The following is a 15901-nucleotide window of genomic DNA, read 5'->3' on the forward strand; positions in this document are numbered from 1 at the left end:
GTTTCGAATAATTCCATTCGACTCATTACAAATTTTGTCCAAAAAAAAAAATTGTACTGTGTCGGTGAAGCGTAATATGTATGTGAGCACTGTACAATATGATTAAGGTCTCTTGATAGCTTAAAACACTAGAATTATTTGTATGAATATATGGGCTAAACTAAAACTAATGAAACAGATTTGTTTATATCTCGACATTTTTTCATATATATGCAAAGGGGAATTGAGATGTAAAATGGATGTGTAAGTTGAGTCGTTTTATAGGGCCCACAAAACTTGCCAATGAATCATATCCTACCAAAATGTGTCGAGTAAGAGTGTGTAAATTGATCGTTCTTACAAAAAACACAAACTACTTTTTATAATAATAGTCGTCTAATTTCCATTATCATAAGTCCTAATCAACCCCACCAAGGATTCCTAATTAACATACCTTTCAATTACTTTTAGCATTAGTTCAATCTAATAATAAGTAGTTATAATAATATTGTGTGACATTGACAACCCTTCTATTTAATTTGTCCTTGCTATAATTGAAAAACAGTAGAAGTAATTTATTTTACTTTGCAGTAACAACTATCACGTTAGCTTGGAGCAATTAATAACATGAAATAGTATTTCAATATAGTTTATATCAAATCATGATCATATCAATGTTATTATATTTAATACAACTACTACTTTGTATTTGTTGAAGAAAAAAAAAAGTATACAACTCAAAGAAGAGATGCAAAAATTTCATGAAATGGAGGTGGGGCCCATTCTTCTTCCTTAGATTCACGTTCACCTCATCTCTCTTCCATTCTATCTATATAAACATAAACACTCTAACAAAACAGCACAATCCTCTTTTCTCAAAATCCCTTTTCATCTCTTTTCCCATCTTAAACATGGGAACTCAAATTCTCATGTTCACGCTACTTGCATTATTAGCTCCTAAATTCACATTCTCTTCTTCACCAGTCCCTGACCCTGAGCTCATAGTACAAGAAGTTAATGAGTATGATATCATCACTCCCCCCAAAAAAGCATTTCAATACAAAATCAAATAAGTCCAATCTAATAATGTGTCCCATTTCGTTTTTTGCAGGAAAATCAATGCCTCCAGAAGGAACCTTGGGTTTCTGTCATGCGGGACAGGAAATCCCATCGACGACTGCTGGCGGTGCGACCCAAACTGGGAAAAGAATCGCCAGCGTCTGGCAGACTGCGCGATTGGGTTCGGGAAGCACGCGACCGGGGGCCGTGACGGCAAGATCTACGTGGTGACGGACTCAGGGGACCACGCGGTGAACCCGAAGCCGGGCACCCTTCGGTACGGGGTGATCCAGGACGAGCCGCTATGGATCATATTCGCGCGGGACATGGTGATCCGGCTGAAGCAGGAGCTGATGGTGAACTCGTTCAAGACCATCGACGGGCGTGGGGCGAGCGTGCACATCGCGGGCGGCCCGTGCATCACGGTCCAATACGTGACAAACGTGATCATCCACGGCCTCAACATCCACGACTGCAAGCAGGGCGGGAATGCCTACGTCCGGGACTCGCCCGACCACTACGGTTGGCGGACGGTCTCGGACGGCGACGGCGTGTCCATTTTTGGCGGGAGCCACGTGTGGGTGGACCACTGCTCCCTCTCCAACTGCCGAGATGGCCTCATCGACGCCATACACGGCTCCACCGCCATCACCATCTCAAACAACTACCTCACGCACCACAACAAGGTCATGCTGCTCGGCCACAGCGACAGCTACAAGCAAGATAAGAACATGCAAGTCACCATTGCCTTCAACCATTTCGGAGAAGGCCTCGTGCAGAGGATGCCAAGGTATAATATACGAGCAGTTTGTTAGGGTAGATAACTCAGACAAAAAATTATCTAAAATGTGCGTTCTTATCATGTTCTGTTTATTTATCTTTCCTGCCAAACTGCCTAATTTTCTGCTATCTCTGTTTCAATTGTTTGATCTGTATGCGTCCTTGTGCAGGTGCAGGCACGGATATTTTCACGTGGTGAACAACGATTATACGCATTGGGAAATGTACGCAATAGGCGGGAGCGCGTCCCCTACCATCAACAGCCAGGGCAACCGCTTTCTTGCTCCTGACAGGGAAGACAATAAGGAGGTGACTAAGCACGAGGATGCACCGGAGAGTGAGTGGAAGAGGTGGAATTGGAGATCGGAAGGAGACCTAATGCTGAACGGAGCCTTCTTCACGTTGTCGGGTGCAGGGGCGTCGTCTAATTATGCAAAGGCCTCGAGTTTAAGCGCGAGGCCTTCTTCCTTAGTGGGAACCATCACTGGCGGGTCGGGTTCCCTCAACTGTAGGAAAGGCAAACGCTGCTGATTAATATTAATTAGATTACCATATTATTGCTACATTGCAACCAAACGGCACCTGCCAATTATTAGGGATGTAAATTAATATTCCTAATCAAAAGTTCAAGATTGGTGAGTGTAACTTTGTTGCAATAAATTTGTCTGAATTGTGATCGATGCTTCCTCCCTTTTCTTAGTGCATTAACTAATGTGCACCAATAATTGATCACTAGTTCACACCTTAGACCATTTACATTGAATAAAGTAGTTATACAGTTAAGTACGTGTTTGTATGTGAATCTATTATATGTAGCTCAAATCAGGTTGATTGATTATAAGGGTATAGATTATGGTGCATGTGGGTGTGGTCCATCTAACTCACATGGGAATCAATCAGTTGATTAAAAGATGTAAAGGAACAAGTTAGTTTGTGGAGGGGCCAATTTTTATTCTTTATCAGATGTAAATTAATACTAACAAAAACTTTGTGATTGTAATCATGAAAAATGGACACATTGCATTCATAAATTCTGGATACTAATTATATCTTTCGTGTATTGCGAGACATATATATTGAGATAATAAAACAAGTATTATTGGTGAAATAAATGCACATATTGTAATGTGAAATTTAATAATGAAACTGAGAGTGTTAAATATCTTGATGGTGAGGTTTTAAATAGATAGAAGGATTATTACACATCGACAATTCGGCTCAACGGATTAAGATCAACATGACAAACATTCTCTATATATCATTTCATTAAAAAGTTCTTCACAAATAAGACCCTAACTAAGTCTAAATTCATATAACCATATATTTTTGGTGATTATAACTGTGTTAATAAATTGAAGTAACTGTAGGGTTTGAGACATCATATGAAATCCAAGTTGATTGGAGATAATCAGCGGTGGGCCAGAATTGGCAGGGAAGTCACGCTGCATCTTTGACAAACCAAATTAATTTCATACATCTCTTCTTCTGTGGATAAATAAAGTCGGTATGGGAGAATTGGGAGTGTCATAACTACTCAACTGCAAAAAACAAAGTATAAGCATGAGGGAGGGGTTCAAAGCTTGTGTGACAGAAGCCATTAAGTCAAGCCCACCAACCATCATTTATCACTTGGCCTTCCCATCCATAAAAAGGCCACTCTTTCTTTATAATTCCACCAATGTGTCAACAAGATATAACAATAATGCGACCATTAAATCATCAATACAACATTAGCAGCTCCAGTTCTAAGACAATGAATCTCATTCATTCAACATTAACTTCTCCCGTCATATATTATACCCACAGCCGACTGTTCGACTTTGTCATGTGAATGATTTATGAATTGCAGGGTCCATCTGTGCCGGTGCAGACATGTAATGTAACTGAGAGAGCACAACACAATGATGACTGATTTTACATGTTACAAAGAAAGAAAGAAAGAAAGAAAAAAGGGAGCACATGATGCCTGAAAAAGACAAGTCCAGCACCGACAATAAAACCATGTGAGTTTGCTTCTTGCCCAACAGGGAGCATAACGAAATCATGTGCAAGGTTTCAAGCCATGAGCACAGTTGCAGTTGAGAGAAGCTGGAAAATTAAGGTTTACAAGCATATGTAACCATACCCAAAAAAATACTAGTATAGAGGGGATGGTTAGTGGTTGCTTATAGCATTAACTCACATGTCATACAAAAATAGAAAGATGAGAAGACATCAACGGGAGAATAATTCGGTACAAAAATGTGAAGTCACTACCAAAGAAAATACCAAGCAACACAGATTATAATATAAGACTCCCACAAAAATTTAGTAAATCCCTGTGTGGTTGCTTGCTACTTGCTAGTCGGCTCTATTCTAGAAACAGCTGCTGCAATCAGGTGATGAAAATCAAAATTCAGATGGCGATGACACCATCAATTTTCATAATCATCTTAACAACTTGAGTCGATAGCAGAATCTGCTGTTGCTTCCCGATGAAAGTCTCGAAGACATTTTGCTCACGCATGTCATTTTTGCCTGATGAGAAAATCATATAGTTCTTTTAAGTTAAGATAAACAAGTGACCCGCATTGCTTCCATTATAACAAGGGCAACCACATAAATACAAGGTAAACAAAAACAAAAAAATAATTCAAGAGGAAACGATATGGGTTACCTTAATTTGCTGAGATTTGACAGCAGATAAAGTTTCAATTGGCTGGAGACCACTATTTTCAGCCACTGCCAAGAAAAACATGTCAATGTTAGCTCACAATCGCCAATTATACCACCTATGCACACAAATATAAGTATATAAGAAAAATGAAGTTGGTTTCTCACCTGTTCAACTCCTGGGTATTTATCAGCAGCTCCGTCAACAGCAATTGAACACGAAATTTCAGCAGACCCACCTCCATATACTATGGAATTGTTTGAATAAGGTTCCTTCCAACACATAAAGCATCATGAAGGCTGCGCTTAGTTTCCTCTATCATCATTTTATTACCTAAACCATCACCGCATAACAAAAGTTAGTTCCAAATGTTGGAAAAGACGGGCACATAATTCCAAGAGACTACATTTTGCCCAAAAAATGTGGGCAAGTGTAGTTCCACAGAATTGAAGTAGGACAATTAATATAGGTCCATGGACCATTCACATCAGCTTGACATGAGACATACCATACAGCAAGCATTTTGACACAAATCAGAGCAAGAAGAGAGTAACTACCATACTGAGTCTATACCACTACACGCAGTAATTTAAAAAAGAACAGAACATAATGATGGTGTATAGCTTGTCAGTCCCTTTTAAGTTGAAGTAAAGAAAGGCATACAATTAGAGATTACACAAGGGCAATACTGAACAAGGGGGTGAGGAGCAAATAAATCTACCAACACGTATAAATATTGTCACAGCCCTTGAATTTGCACAGTGTTCAATATATATCATCTGATCCTTAGCGGTTCCAAATGCTTTTCTTCGAACCAAACCAGCCTAGTGTGCATAGAAATATTATTGATCATGCTAAAGATTACACAAAGAACATACCGAATCATGTACAAAGTACTTATGCAATGGGGTGTATAGCACAATGAATGTAGGAAAACATTAATGGAGAGCCGCAGGTTTATAACTTTACCGCTCCCAGCTTCTCCGGTATCAACTCTTGAAATCTTGGTACAATTCTCCCACCTTATGCACAAAATGAAAATATCATTTGAGACTTAAAAACAAACAGAAAAATACATAGTACACTAGTATACTGCAGGGCTGAAAATAAACCTGTAGCTATGGCTATCAGCTCTAACTCTACACCACCGACCCATCGGACAACAAGTAAGTCTATGTGCATCCGTCAGTGGTTTTCCTCATCATCAAAACCCCATTGGCAGATAACTAAGGTAAACCCGACATCCTGCAATGCTTTGGGGTTAGTGAATTACATGAAATTCTGTATTTTCCACAACAAAGGTTGCTTTTTTCAAGTGTAATTGTACGAACAAAACTCTTTCAAAGTTGATTAAGATAGAAAGTGTATCATGTTAAATGCAAAAGCAAAACTACAGCAGTGACCCTTTCTCATAATGGAGCATAATAAAAGTGGAAGGGGGAAATCTCTTCTTAGTTTCTGCCCTAAGTCTCTGTAAATCAACCAAACCTGAACCACTTTTCATAATGCAAACATACAGAAATTCTACCATGAGTTCCCTTCTCCCAATGAACTATCTAGCGACAGATAATAGCATACGATGTTACAGAGAGATTACCTTGCACTTTTGAACCATATCATCAAAGCACTTCTGTTCTTGTAGGCGCAACGTTTGGAATTTTTCCACAGTATCAATATCGACCTTATGTTTAGTCTTTGGCTTTGGAAGATCGAAGGGGCAAGTCAAAATGGCAATTTTTGCATCCTCCATTTGTTTTGGCATCTGTGGATGACTCATATCTTTATCAACAACAATTACAGATACCAGTTCAGTGTCCTCCAACTTTCCACCTACTTTACCCTCTACTTTAATTAAGTCTAGATTAACATCCTTCCTCTCTAAATCTGCAACAGCAAGCACAGCCTTAACAGCAATCTCTGCAAGACTGCGCTTACATCTATTCACACTGCAAAGAATATTTGATAAGATCAGGCAAGAAAAGTATGAGATGCACTAGCACTAGAAGCACATTTGTTGCGTAATTTATTAAGGAACGAGATATGGAGGATTCCGAGGCCAGTAAAATCCAAATTCCAAAAGCACCAAAACAGACACCGGGAACATCCCCACCCTCCAGACTCATCCACCCCCCCAATTCAAGACACCAGGGGATCAATTAAAAAGATTAAGGTAAGATAAACACTCAGTTCGATCTGAAATAAAATGGCCCGGAATCATGAATATAAGACAAAACTTACATCTTGGAAGATGAAGTAGACATACAAGTCTGAATGAGAGATTCAATATTTGTGGCCCTAAACTCAAACTTATGGGATATACGTTCCAAATGATCAACAGCTAGACTAGGATGAATTCCTCGTTCCAACAGCTTCTGCGCATGTTCTAGAAGAGCACCAGCCAAGACAACAACTCCCGTTGTTCCATCACCGGATTTTTTCTTCTTTTATACTAGACTACATATATCATTCCTCGTTTGTACTGCAGTTTTTTTTTTCCGGATTTGGGAGAGACGCATGACCCTCATGCGTCACCCGTTAATGAAACGCATGACCGTGATGCGTCTATGGGTAAGACTGCATTTTTTAATTTTTTTATATTTTAATTGAAAGATTCATGAGGGTCATGCGTCTTAGGGTAAAACGCATGACACTCATGCGTCTCTCCTATGAACATAAATTTGCTCTATAGCTTAGTGGTAAGAATTATGTGTTGTCATTGTGGAGACCTGGGTTCGAATCCTAGCGGCCACATTGCAATTTTTTTGGGAAATTTCTAGTACATATTTATTTAAAAGTTAATTAAAAGGAGTATTTTATGTCAATTTCTAGTACATGATTATTTAAGATATTTATGTTAATTAAAAGTTCCAATAATTTATTTGATATTCGTTTTGAATTGTTACTAATTATAATTTTTAAATAGTATTTTGTACTAGTAATTACAATTTTTTTGATTAATTGCTAGTACATAATTATTTAAAAGTTAATTAAAAGGAGTATTTTATGTCAATTTCTAGTACATGATTATTTAAGATATTTATGTTAATTAAAAGTTCCAATAATTTATTTGATATTCGTTTTGAATTGTTACTAATTACAATTTTTAAATAGTATTTTGTACTAGTAATTACAATTTTTTTGATTAATTGCTAGTACACAATTATTTAAAAGTTAATTAAAAGGAGTATTTTATGTCAATTTCTAGCACATAATTATTTAAGATATTTATATTAATTAAAAGTTCCAATAATTTATTTAGTAACCGTTTTGAATTGTTACTAATTACAATTTTTAAATAGTATTTTGTACTAGTAATTACAATTTTTTTGATTAATTGCAAGTACATAATTATTTAAAAGTTAATTAAAAGGAGTATTTTATGTCAACTAGTCTTACCACCCGTGCTATGCACGAGCCAAATTATTTCCAAAAAATAAGGAAATATATTTAAAAGAAATGAAATAAATAAAAAATATATAGAAAATATGTAAAATAAAATTCAAATCAAGAATAGAAACTATATAAATTTTGTATTCATAACATTATAAAGATTTATAAATATACTTCTACTTCTAGATCTATCAATTTATCAATCCATTGTAAAAAAGGACATGAGGGAAAAAATAGAAATAGAAGACGATATACAAACAAATGATTAAGAAATACTAAATACTAAAATGAAAAAACAGGACTCATATTCCCAGCCGGAGGGAGTATTTCTTAAAGCCTGTGCCGCAAAGAAATAGGACTCCTAATGACGGAATGAGGGAATAAATTAAAAAAAGAGAATAACATTTGTGTTTATGTTAAAAATGTGATAATTAAACTAAAATAGCGAACCACAATGCGAACAGGAGAACAAAGCATCACCGATATCCTAATAATCTACAAATAAAAAAATTAATTAATTTCATTCATTCAAGTAGAATCTAAAGTTTTATTAAAAATCTAAAAAAAATTAATAAAAGTAAAAAAAACATGATTGATATAATTCAATCTCAATAATGATAGAAAAATACCTCCAGATTGAAACAAAGATGACAATACAATAGTGTTCCCTTCTGTATTAGATGTATCAAGTTCATCACGAACAACATCGTTAATAATAATAGGATTCTCAACAGATCATCAAGAAAGCCTTAAAAAAAGAATATTAGTAGAATAAAGTTAAGAAAAAAATAATTCATAATTTTATTTATCTTAAATATATTTTCTTAAGTAAATAAAATCCTTTGGCCCGTGCATAGCACAGGTGGTAAGAAAATATATTTAAAATGAATTATAATAAAAAATAAAAGTTTTTTCTTAATCCTTTTAGTTAAGAATATTTTCTCAGTAAAAAATAAAAGTTTATTATAATATCTTTGTTTCCTAATAAGTGTTTTATTTAGATATGATATAGGTTTTGAATAATGTAAAAGAAAGTGTGTTATAAAAATTAGCAGTGTATGAATTCACATTTTTTTATATTAGTTTTATACTATAATGTGAACGAAATGAATTAGTTGAATATATGTCCATCACTAAAAGTAGTAAAAACGAAGTGAAAGAATTAATAAAATAAAACTTAATATTAACAAAAAATAAAACTTAATATTAATAAAATAGAAGTAAATTACAAATGATTAGATTGATTATATTTAAATTATAAAAACATATCAAATATAGGAAATAATTAATAAATTTACAAAGCAATTATATTAGATAAAATTACAACACCAAAGAATTTGATGTTTCAGATATAACAATAATGGGCTGCAAATAAAATGAAAATGTGGCCCATTCTATACACATATTAATACAGGCCTGCCAAATTTCTTTGCTCCATTAAAACGACCCAAAACAAATAAAAGTACTAATAAAAATTGATAGTACAACAATTTAATGAAATCTCAATAACTTATAATCTAGACTGTTTATCTAAAATAAATCTGATAATTAAATTACATTAGAAATAATTAAACATAATAGACCATATAAATACCAAATTCTTTCACTTGGTGCGCAGCCCATCGACAAAAGTCACAAAACCCTAATCTCTCTGCATTCACCAAATGTTCGAAACGAAGATGCGACGACTCCTCCCCACTCTCAGTCGCCGACGATGCGATCTGGACACTGTGGGTAAGGTGGAGACACGGTGGATGAGTCGCCGAGGCAAACCGTTTCGATTTGGTCAAACCCTAGCTCTCCGAAACAATAACTGCTGGCCGACGACTCCATCCCACTCCAAAACGGCGACAACACTACCACCTAGATAACATAACCTCGATTCCAAACCACGGCTACAACAGACGCACCTATTCAATTTCTACAAACCATACCCAAAATCGGTAAAAATTAAATCGCCCCCCGGAACCGTGACTCCGTCGTCTCATGCTGCAAAGGCTGATTCGCCCCTTCGGCATTTAAAATTCCGAATCGGCTAATTAAAAACCCCCATCGAACCCACCGCCTAGCTCCTCCTTACACCGTCTGCCTCCTTCACCATCTCCAACAGCAAGAAGATACAGTTAGAAACTCTTTGCCGCCACTGGCCAGCAAGAATCGGATAATGGATGCTCCATCTCTGTGTAAATCCATATCTTGGCCCTTCAATCCCACACTGATTTTTTGCGTTCAGATTTCGTTGATGGGTAGTGATTTCTGCAGATTGGTGAATGAATTTATTTGATGGTATTTTTTTCATTTAAGTTCAGCCCTAGAGATGCAAGCTATATTTTTGAACTCTTCGATTCAGTTGTTTTCTTTTGCTTTGATTAGTTTGCGTTTATAAATTTGTTCCAAATATTTTTGCATGTTGCATGTTGCCTTATCATTTCAAGGTGAAGGCTTTTGCAGTAAAATTAACTCAGAAAGATTGATAACTTATTCAAGATAAATTTGGGGTGAAAAAGCTTGTAAAATTTCTCATGGGCTTATCCGGTTCTCTACTTTTATTATTCTAAATGCATATACATCATACTAATTTGCTTATATTCAGCTGGCTTATGAGATGCTAAAAATTGGTCAACAAAGAAAAATCTTTTGGTTGTGCTGAAAAACAAAGCGGAGGGCAATTGTTCAAAGAATTGGAGAGGGCATTAAAATTGAAAAAGAGGAACAAAGCATTCATGTCAAGGTTATAATAAAATAAGTCAATTACCTTGTCAAGCTTAATCTGTGATTATCAAATGCCAGGAAAAAACAGGTACAGATCATGAGGACAATATTAAGACCGTTGCAAGGTACATTCTTTACCTGAATTTCAAACTGTTTACAGTTGAGATGCATAACTCTTAACTATTAATGATTTCTAACTTCTTCATTGGTTCAGGAAGAATAAGTGAATCCAGAAAGTGAAAGAAGATCATGTATAAAGAATAGTAGTAGTAAATTTAAGAAACCACTGAGGACTACTTCATTATGGGAAAACTTCAAATTTTACACTTTTGAAAATTACATTAACCAAGATGACCTTTCAGTTTATACTGAGATGACTTTTCAATAAAAGTTCATAAGAGGACTTATACTGAGATTAGGTAAGTTAGTTGGGCTTATAACTATGATAAAACATGTTCTCCCAAGGGTCTTGAAGATGCTAAGTAACTGCACATCAATAAAAAAAGGTTAGAAATTAGGTGATATATTAATTGTCAACAATGGAATCCATATTCAATATTTGCTTCTTCAAAGGTGTGAGTTTGTGTATTACATGATTGTATTTAATTGTGTATGTGTGATTTAGCTTTGGTTGGTTGCTAAATGTACTTTAATAATGATTTACAGTGACTATTGTTGACAATGGAGAAGAACTCTGCAGTATATGGTCAAAGATGGGGGGTATGCTCTCTTGGATTACAGGTAAGCATTTTCTCTATGGTTCTTCCTTTGATGTGTTTAATCTTTATGAAGTTTATACATTTTAAAATAGGAGTTCTTGAAGAAAATCTGAGACAGAAACTTAATCTAATTACTTTGTGCAAGGACTAATCTCAAAAATAGTGGTGGCAGATAATGAAAGCAAAGTTAAGACAAATATTCATGAGGTAATCAATAATCTAATTAAACTGAACTCAATACTATTTAAAAATCATTGGAACTACAGCAATAACCAACAGCACATGACGAACTTTCTCTATCAAGATATAACATAATATCCATGGTTTTTGCAGGAAATGATCTCCAACAATAACAAAAAGCATCAAAGACACAAACCAATATTAAATCTTGATACTTGATGAGGTAAATAATATTACAGATTAATTGTACAAACTTTTTTTCTGAAATGCACAAAGAGTAGTAAATGAAAAAATGTACGGAGTAATTCACAGTCTATTTGCAGGAGATGAACTAAAAGAACAGACATCATGAAGGGGCCATGACAGGAAGAAAAATAAGAGATAGCAGTGGATGCGCTATGGCAGGTTAAAGGTATGAACTTTTTCAGAAATAGGAACATTAAATGAATTCTATATAAACACGTTAGTATAAACATATGAGATACAGATGATCCTCCTGCAAATATCATTTAAAGAAGGTAAATGACTTTATATTAGAGCTAATGAACATATAAATATAGTAAAGGACAGAAAAACAACGAAATGCAAGAACAATAAATGAAGAAGAATGGATGGAAGAATGTACAAAGAAACCGAAGTAATCTTTTTGGCTGATAATGTTAGAGTGATTTAGGTTGAGAGAGCTTGATAAGAGATGCCGATCATCTTCCTACAAATATCAATCAAAGGCTAATGAACATTTAAAATTAGATCATCCTCCTGCAAATATCATTTAATGGTGGTAAATGACTTTATATAGGAGCTAATGAACATTAAAAAATAGTAAAAGACAGAAAACCAAAGAAATGCATTAAGAACTGTAAATGAAGAAGAATGGAGGGAAGAATGTTCAAAGGAACCGAAGTAATCTCTTTGGCTGATAATGTTTGAGTGATTTAGGTGGAGAGAGCTTGTTCAGTGATATAGGTAGAGAGAGCTTAATAAGTGATTATCAAGTGTTATAACTGGGTATTTATAGGACACACTGGAGTGCATGCTGGTTAAAAAAGTGTAGGTTCCCAAGAAAAGCACAATCATCAAAGAACCTGCCATATAAGAAATATAAATATTGGACCAGTTAATAATATTCACCAAAAGACCTCTTAGAATAATATGCAAAAAAGTTAAAATTATAATTTTATAAACACACATTGTTATAGGACATTTAAATTACTGGAAAAAATTGGTAAAGCTCGGCCCATTTAATTTCATAAATTTCAAAATCATATAACTTCATATAAAGCTCATTTCTTCTATTATATTACTAACTTACACTTGTGTATACAGGTGACTCATTCACTTGTGACACAAAACAAACCCTAATATAAAGGAGTCGCCTCTCACTCTACAAAATGAGATAGAGAAAGTCCTAGAGAACTGGAACGCCACAATCACAGAGAGCACGAATGACATGGCAGGCGTGGGTGCCTAAACTCTACTCTACTTCATCAACACAAAACAGAAAAGGTATCAAATTCTTTCTTTATATATGAGTCCAAATCAGCTCAGAGATGTAGTTGTTATATATCAGTAATCACCTTAACATATGCATATTGATTATTATACATGATAAAATAAAATCACCCAATTCTGTTTTTTTCAGACCATGCATAAATGTATATTCACCTAGAGTTAAATTATTAGTATTTCAGAATTAAATTAAAGATCTTAAATATTATTATACTATTTTTCAGATTAGATACATTTCTATTTTGTGTTTTAACTGTCAGATACTAATAACTAAATTGTTTGCAGGGAAAATTATTGAATTTAATTGGGTTTCCCTTTTTGTTCAAAGAAAAAAAGTGGGGGAATATTCATATAGTTGTATTCAATAAGTCTTGCACTTTTTGCATACAGAAATTTACTATTTCACATATTATTTTGAAATTATATACTCCAAACGATATATTTTAATGATTCCTAACAGTCCTTTTGTATTTATTATCAGGGACAACATCTCATTGGAAAGAGACAAATGGATCACTGACAACTTTCTCTCCCATTTCAAAAATAGATTTTGTAATAGAATAAATAGATTTTGTAATAGAAAGTAATAAAATACTACAACATATTAATACCTGCAAGGCTGCAACGCATAGTCACATGTGCACACACCAATCAGATTCCAATAGTAGACTGGATATATTGTGTGCAAAGAGAAAATAGGCCTGCAACTTAAAAAATGAATTTTTAAAGCCTACAAAAATTAATTAAAAAAAAGAAAGAAAAGAGATAACATTTTCCCGCCAAAACTGTGCCAGGTGGCAGTCCAAAAAACTGCCACTTTAGATATTGATAGATTTCTTGCACATAATTATTTAAGATATTTATGTTAATTAAAAGTTCCAATAATTTATTTAGTAACCGTTTTGAATTGTTACTAATTACAATTTTTAAATAGTATTTTGTACTAGTAATCAAAAAAAGTGCAATGTGGCCGCTGGGATTCGAACCCGGGTATCCACAATGACAACACATGATTCTTACCACTAAGCTACGGAGCGAATTTATATTTGTAGGAGAGACGCATGAGTGTCATGCGTTTTACCCTAAGACGCATGACCCTCATGCGTCTTTCAATTAAAATAAAAAAAAATTAAAAAACGCATGACCCTCATGCGTCTTACCCATAGACGCATCACGGTCATGCGTTTCATTAACGGGTGACGCATGAGGGTCATGCGTCTCTCCCAAATCCGGAACAAAAAAAAAAACTACAGTACAAACGAGGAATGATATATGTAGTCTAGTATAAAAGAAGAAAAAACCCTTCCATCACCAATTTCATAATCCTGACTCCGCGACAGTTCGACCATGAGCTCAGCAATATGGTTGTCAACATTCATCTGTTTCAGGATCATGGCGCAGTCATTTGCTGGAGCCACAATAACCAGAAATACATCATTCCATGTCCATCCCAAGATGATTCTAACATCGACAATCATGCTTTAAAAAAAATAAAAATCTCAAATCAGAGTATCTCAATGATTAAAACAATGCGCAACGCACACAGAGAGATAATGAAGTGAAGCGTAGGAGTTTACTGCGCATCGAGGCTGCACAATCTGGTCTTCTCTCCTGCTCCCTTAGTATGACGAAAGGACGGCCGAATTCATCGAACACCATTGCCATCACGCTAAATAAGGCTCGGGAAATTGGTCCTACACTGGATCCAACTGGCAAATGCAAATTTGAAGAAGATAGAGAAAATGCAAAAGCGTGAACAAGGTTTGAGACTGAGGACTTGCCCTACCTTAATTTTGCTGGTATTGTTGTGATTTAGCTAAACCTATGGGTTTAACCGTTTAACTCGCGTTTCAATTTAATATATTTACTCCATGTATTTAAATTTTAAAAATAGTACTACTTCTACACCAATTAGTGACGTTTCTGTCGTTTATCTCTCACTAAATCTTGAAATTTCCGCCGCCGTCACTAATTCCGTCATTATTTAGCGTTTTTTTAGTGTATTACTATTAATAGTAATATAATATTAATATCTAAGTTGTACTATATTTAATATTAATAGTGAAATAACTTAGATATAAACTTATACAATATTTGTATATAAAAGTATTTCAATTTATTAGATTGAATATAATTGAGAATGTAACCATATAAAAGTATTAACTAGCACTAGAAAGGAATATCATAATATTCAAAAAAGGTATGGTATATATTAATAATAATAGTATAAGTTCTATTAAACTTCAAATAAATTAGAAGAAAGAAAAAAGTGAATGAATAAATAGATTGAATTGCCCTTCATGGCCTTAAGAGTACTTTTGAATTGATATTAACTTATTTAGTGGTCGTTTGTTTAACTGCACAAAATTATCATGGATATAGTCTAGGATAGACTCAATGGGCTTTGTCTAGGATTAATTAGTCAGAGGGGGTAAGGCCTGATGGTTAGTCATGAGATTAGGAAGAAAAAGAGGCTGCTCAGATGGGTCGAGACTGGCCCAGATCTACAGTCGCGGGCTGAGATTTGGCTGAAATAGTGAACCAAACAGATGATTATAGGAGAAGATAGGAATAGTATTGGAAACCGAATAGGCGCTTAATAAACCTCAAAAAATATTATGAATCAAATTTACTGATTTGGATAGTTGATGTAATAAAAAAAAAAAGACTCTTTTTACAAATGCCTTAGTTTCGTATGCTAATGGTGAAGTACAGAGGTTAGTGATCATGCAAAGTCTGAAAGTCGCCAAAAACACCAACTTAATTATTAGCCACAGTGGATCAAGTTAGTGTGTATATAATGGTAGCAAGTTAGATGTGAAGCATCTATCCTACAATATGGAACATTTCAAGGAAACCAGAAGAAACTCAAACTGCAGTTTCAAAGCTATGCTTGGTGGAAAATACTACTCCTTGTCTA

General features: G+C 34.7%; 1 protein-coding gene and 1 pseudogene across 1 annotated transcript; one reads left to right on the forward strand and one right to left on the reverse strand.

Annotated features, from left to right (window-relative positions):
- The first annotated feature begins 832 nt into the window (after positions 1-832).
- LOC121798755 (probable pectate lyase 5) lies at positions 833-2496 on the forward strand. Its single transcript, XM_042197923.1, has 3 exons — positions 833-1000; positions 1091-1828; positions 1989-2496. Exons 1-3 carry the CDS (start codon positions 891-893, stop codon positions 2347-2349), a joined length of 1209 nt encoding a protein of 402 aa, XP_042053857.1. The 5' UTR covers positions 833-890; the 3' UTR covers positions 2350-2496.
- Positions 2497-4006: 1510 nt separating this feature from the next.
- On the reverse strand, positions 4007-14646 carry LOC121800313 (annotated as a pseudogene).
- Between the last annotated feature and the right edge of the window lie 1255 nt (positions 14647-15901).

This window comes from Salvia splendens, chromosome 4, assembly GCF_004379255.2.
Source record: "Salvia splendens isolate huo1 chromosome 4, SspV2, whole genome shotgun sequence".
Taxonomy (NCBI): Eukaryota; Viridiplantae; Streptophyta; class Magnoliopsida; order Lamiales; family Lamiaceae; genus Salvia; species Salvia splendens.

Bases quoted from the DNA above. Each gene is read 5' to 3' on its own strand.
- LOC121798755 (XM_042197923.1), top strand. From the start codon at position 891: ATGGGAACTCAAATTCTCATGTTCACGCTACTTGCATTATTAGCTCCT. The intron at 1,001-1,090 runs GTATGATATCAT...CGTTTTTTGCAG, and splicing joins ATAGTACAAGAAGTTAATGA to GAAAATCAATGCCTCCAGAA. The intron at 1,829-1,988 runs GTATAATATACG...GTCCTTGTGCAG, and splicing joins CTCGTGCAGAGGATGCCAAG to GTGCAGGCACGGATATTTTC.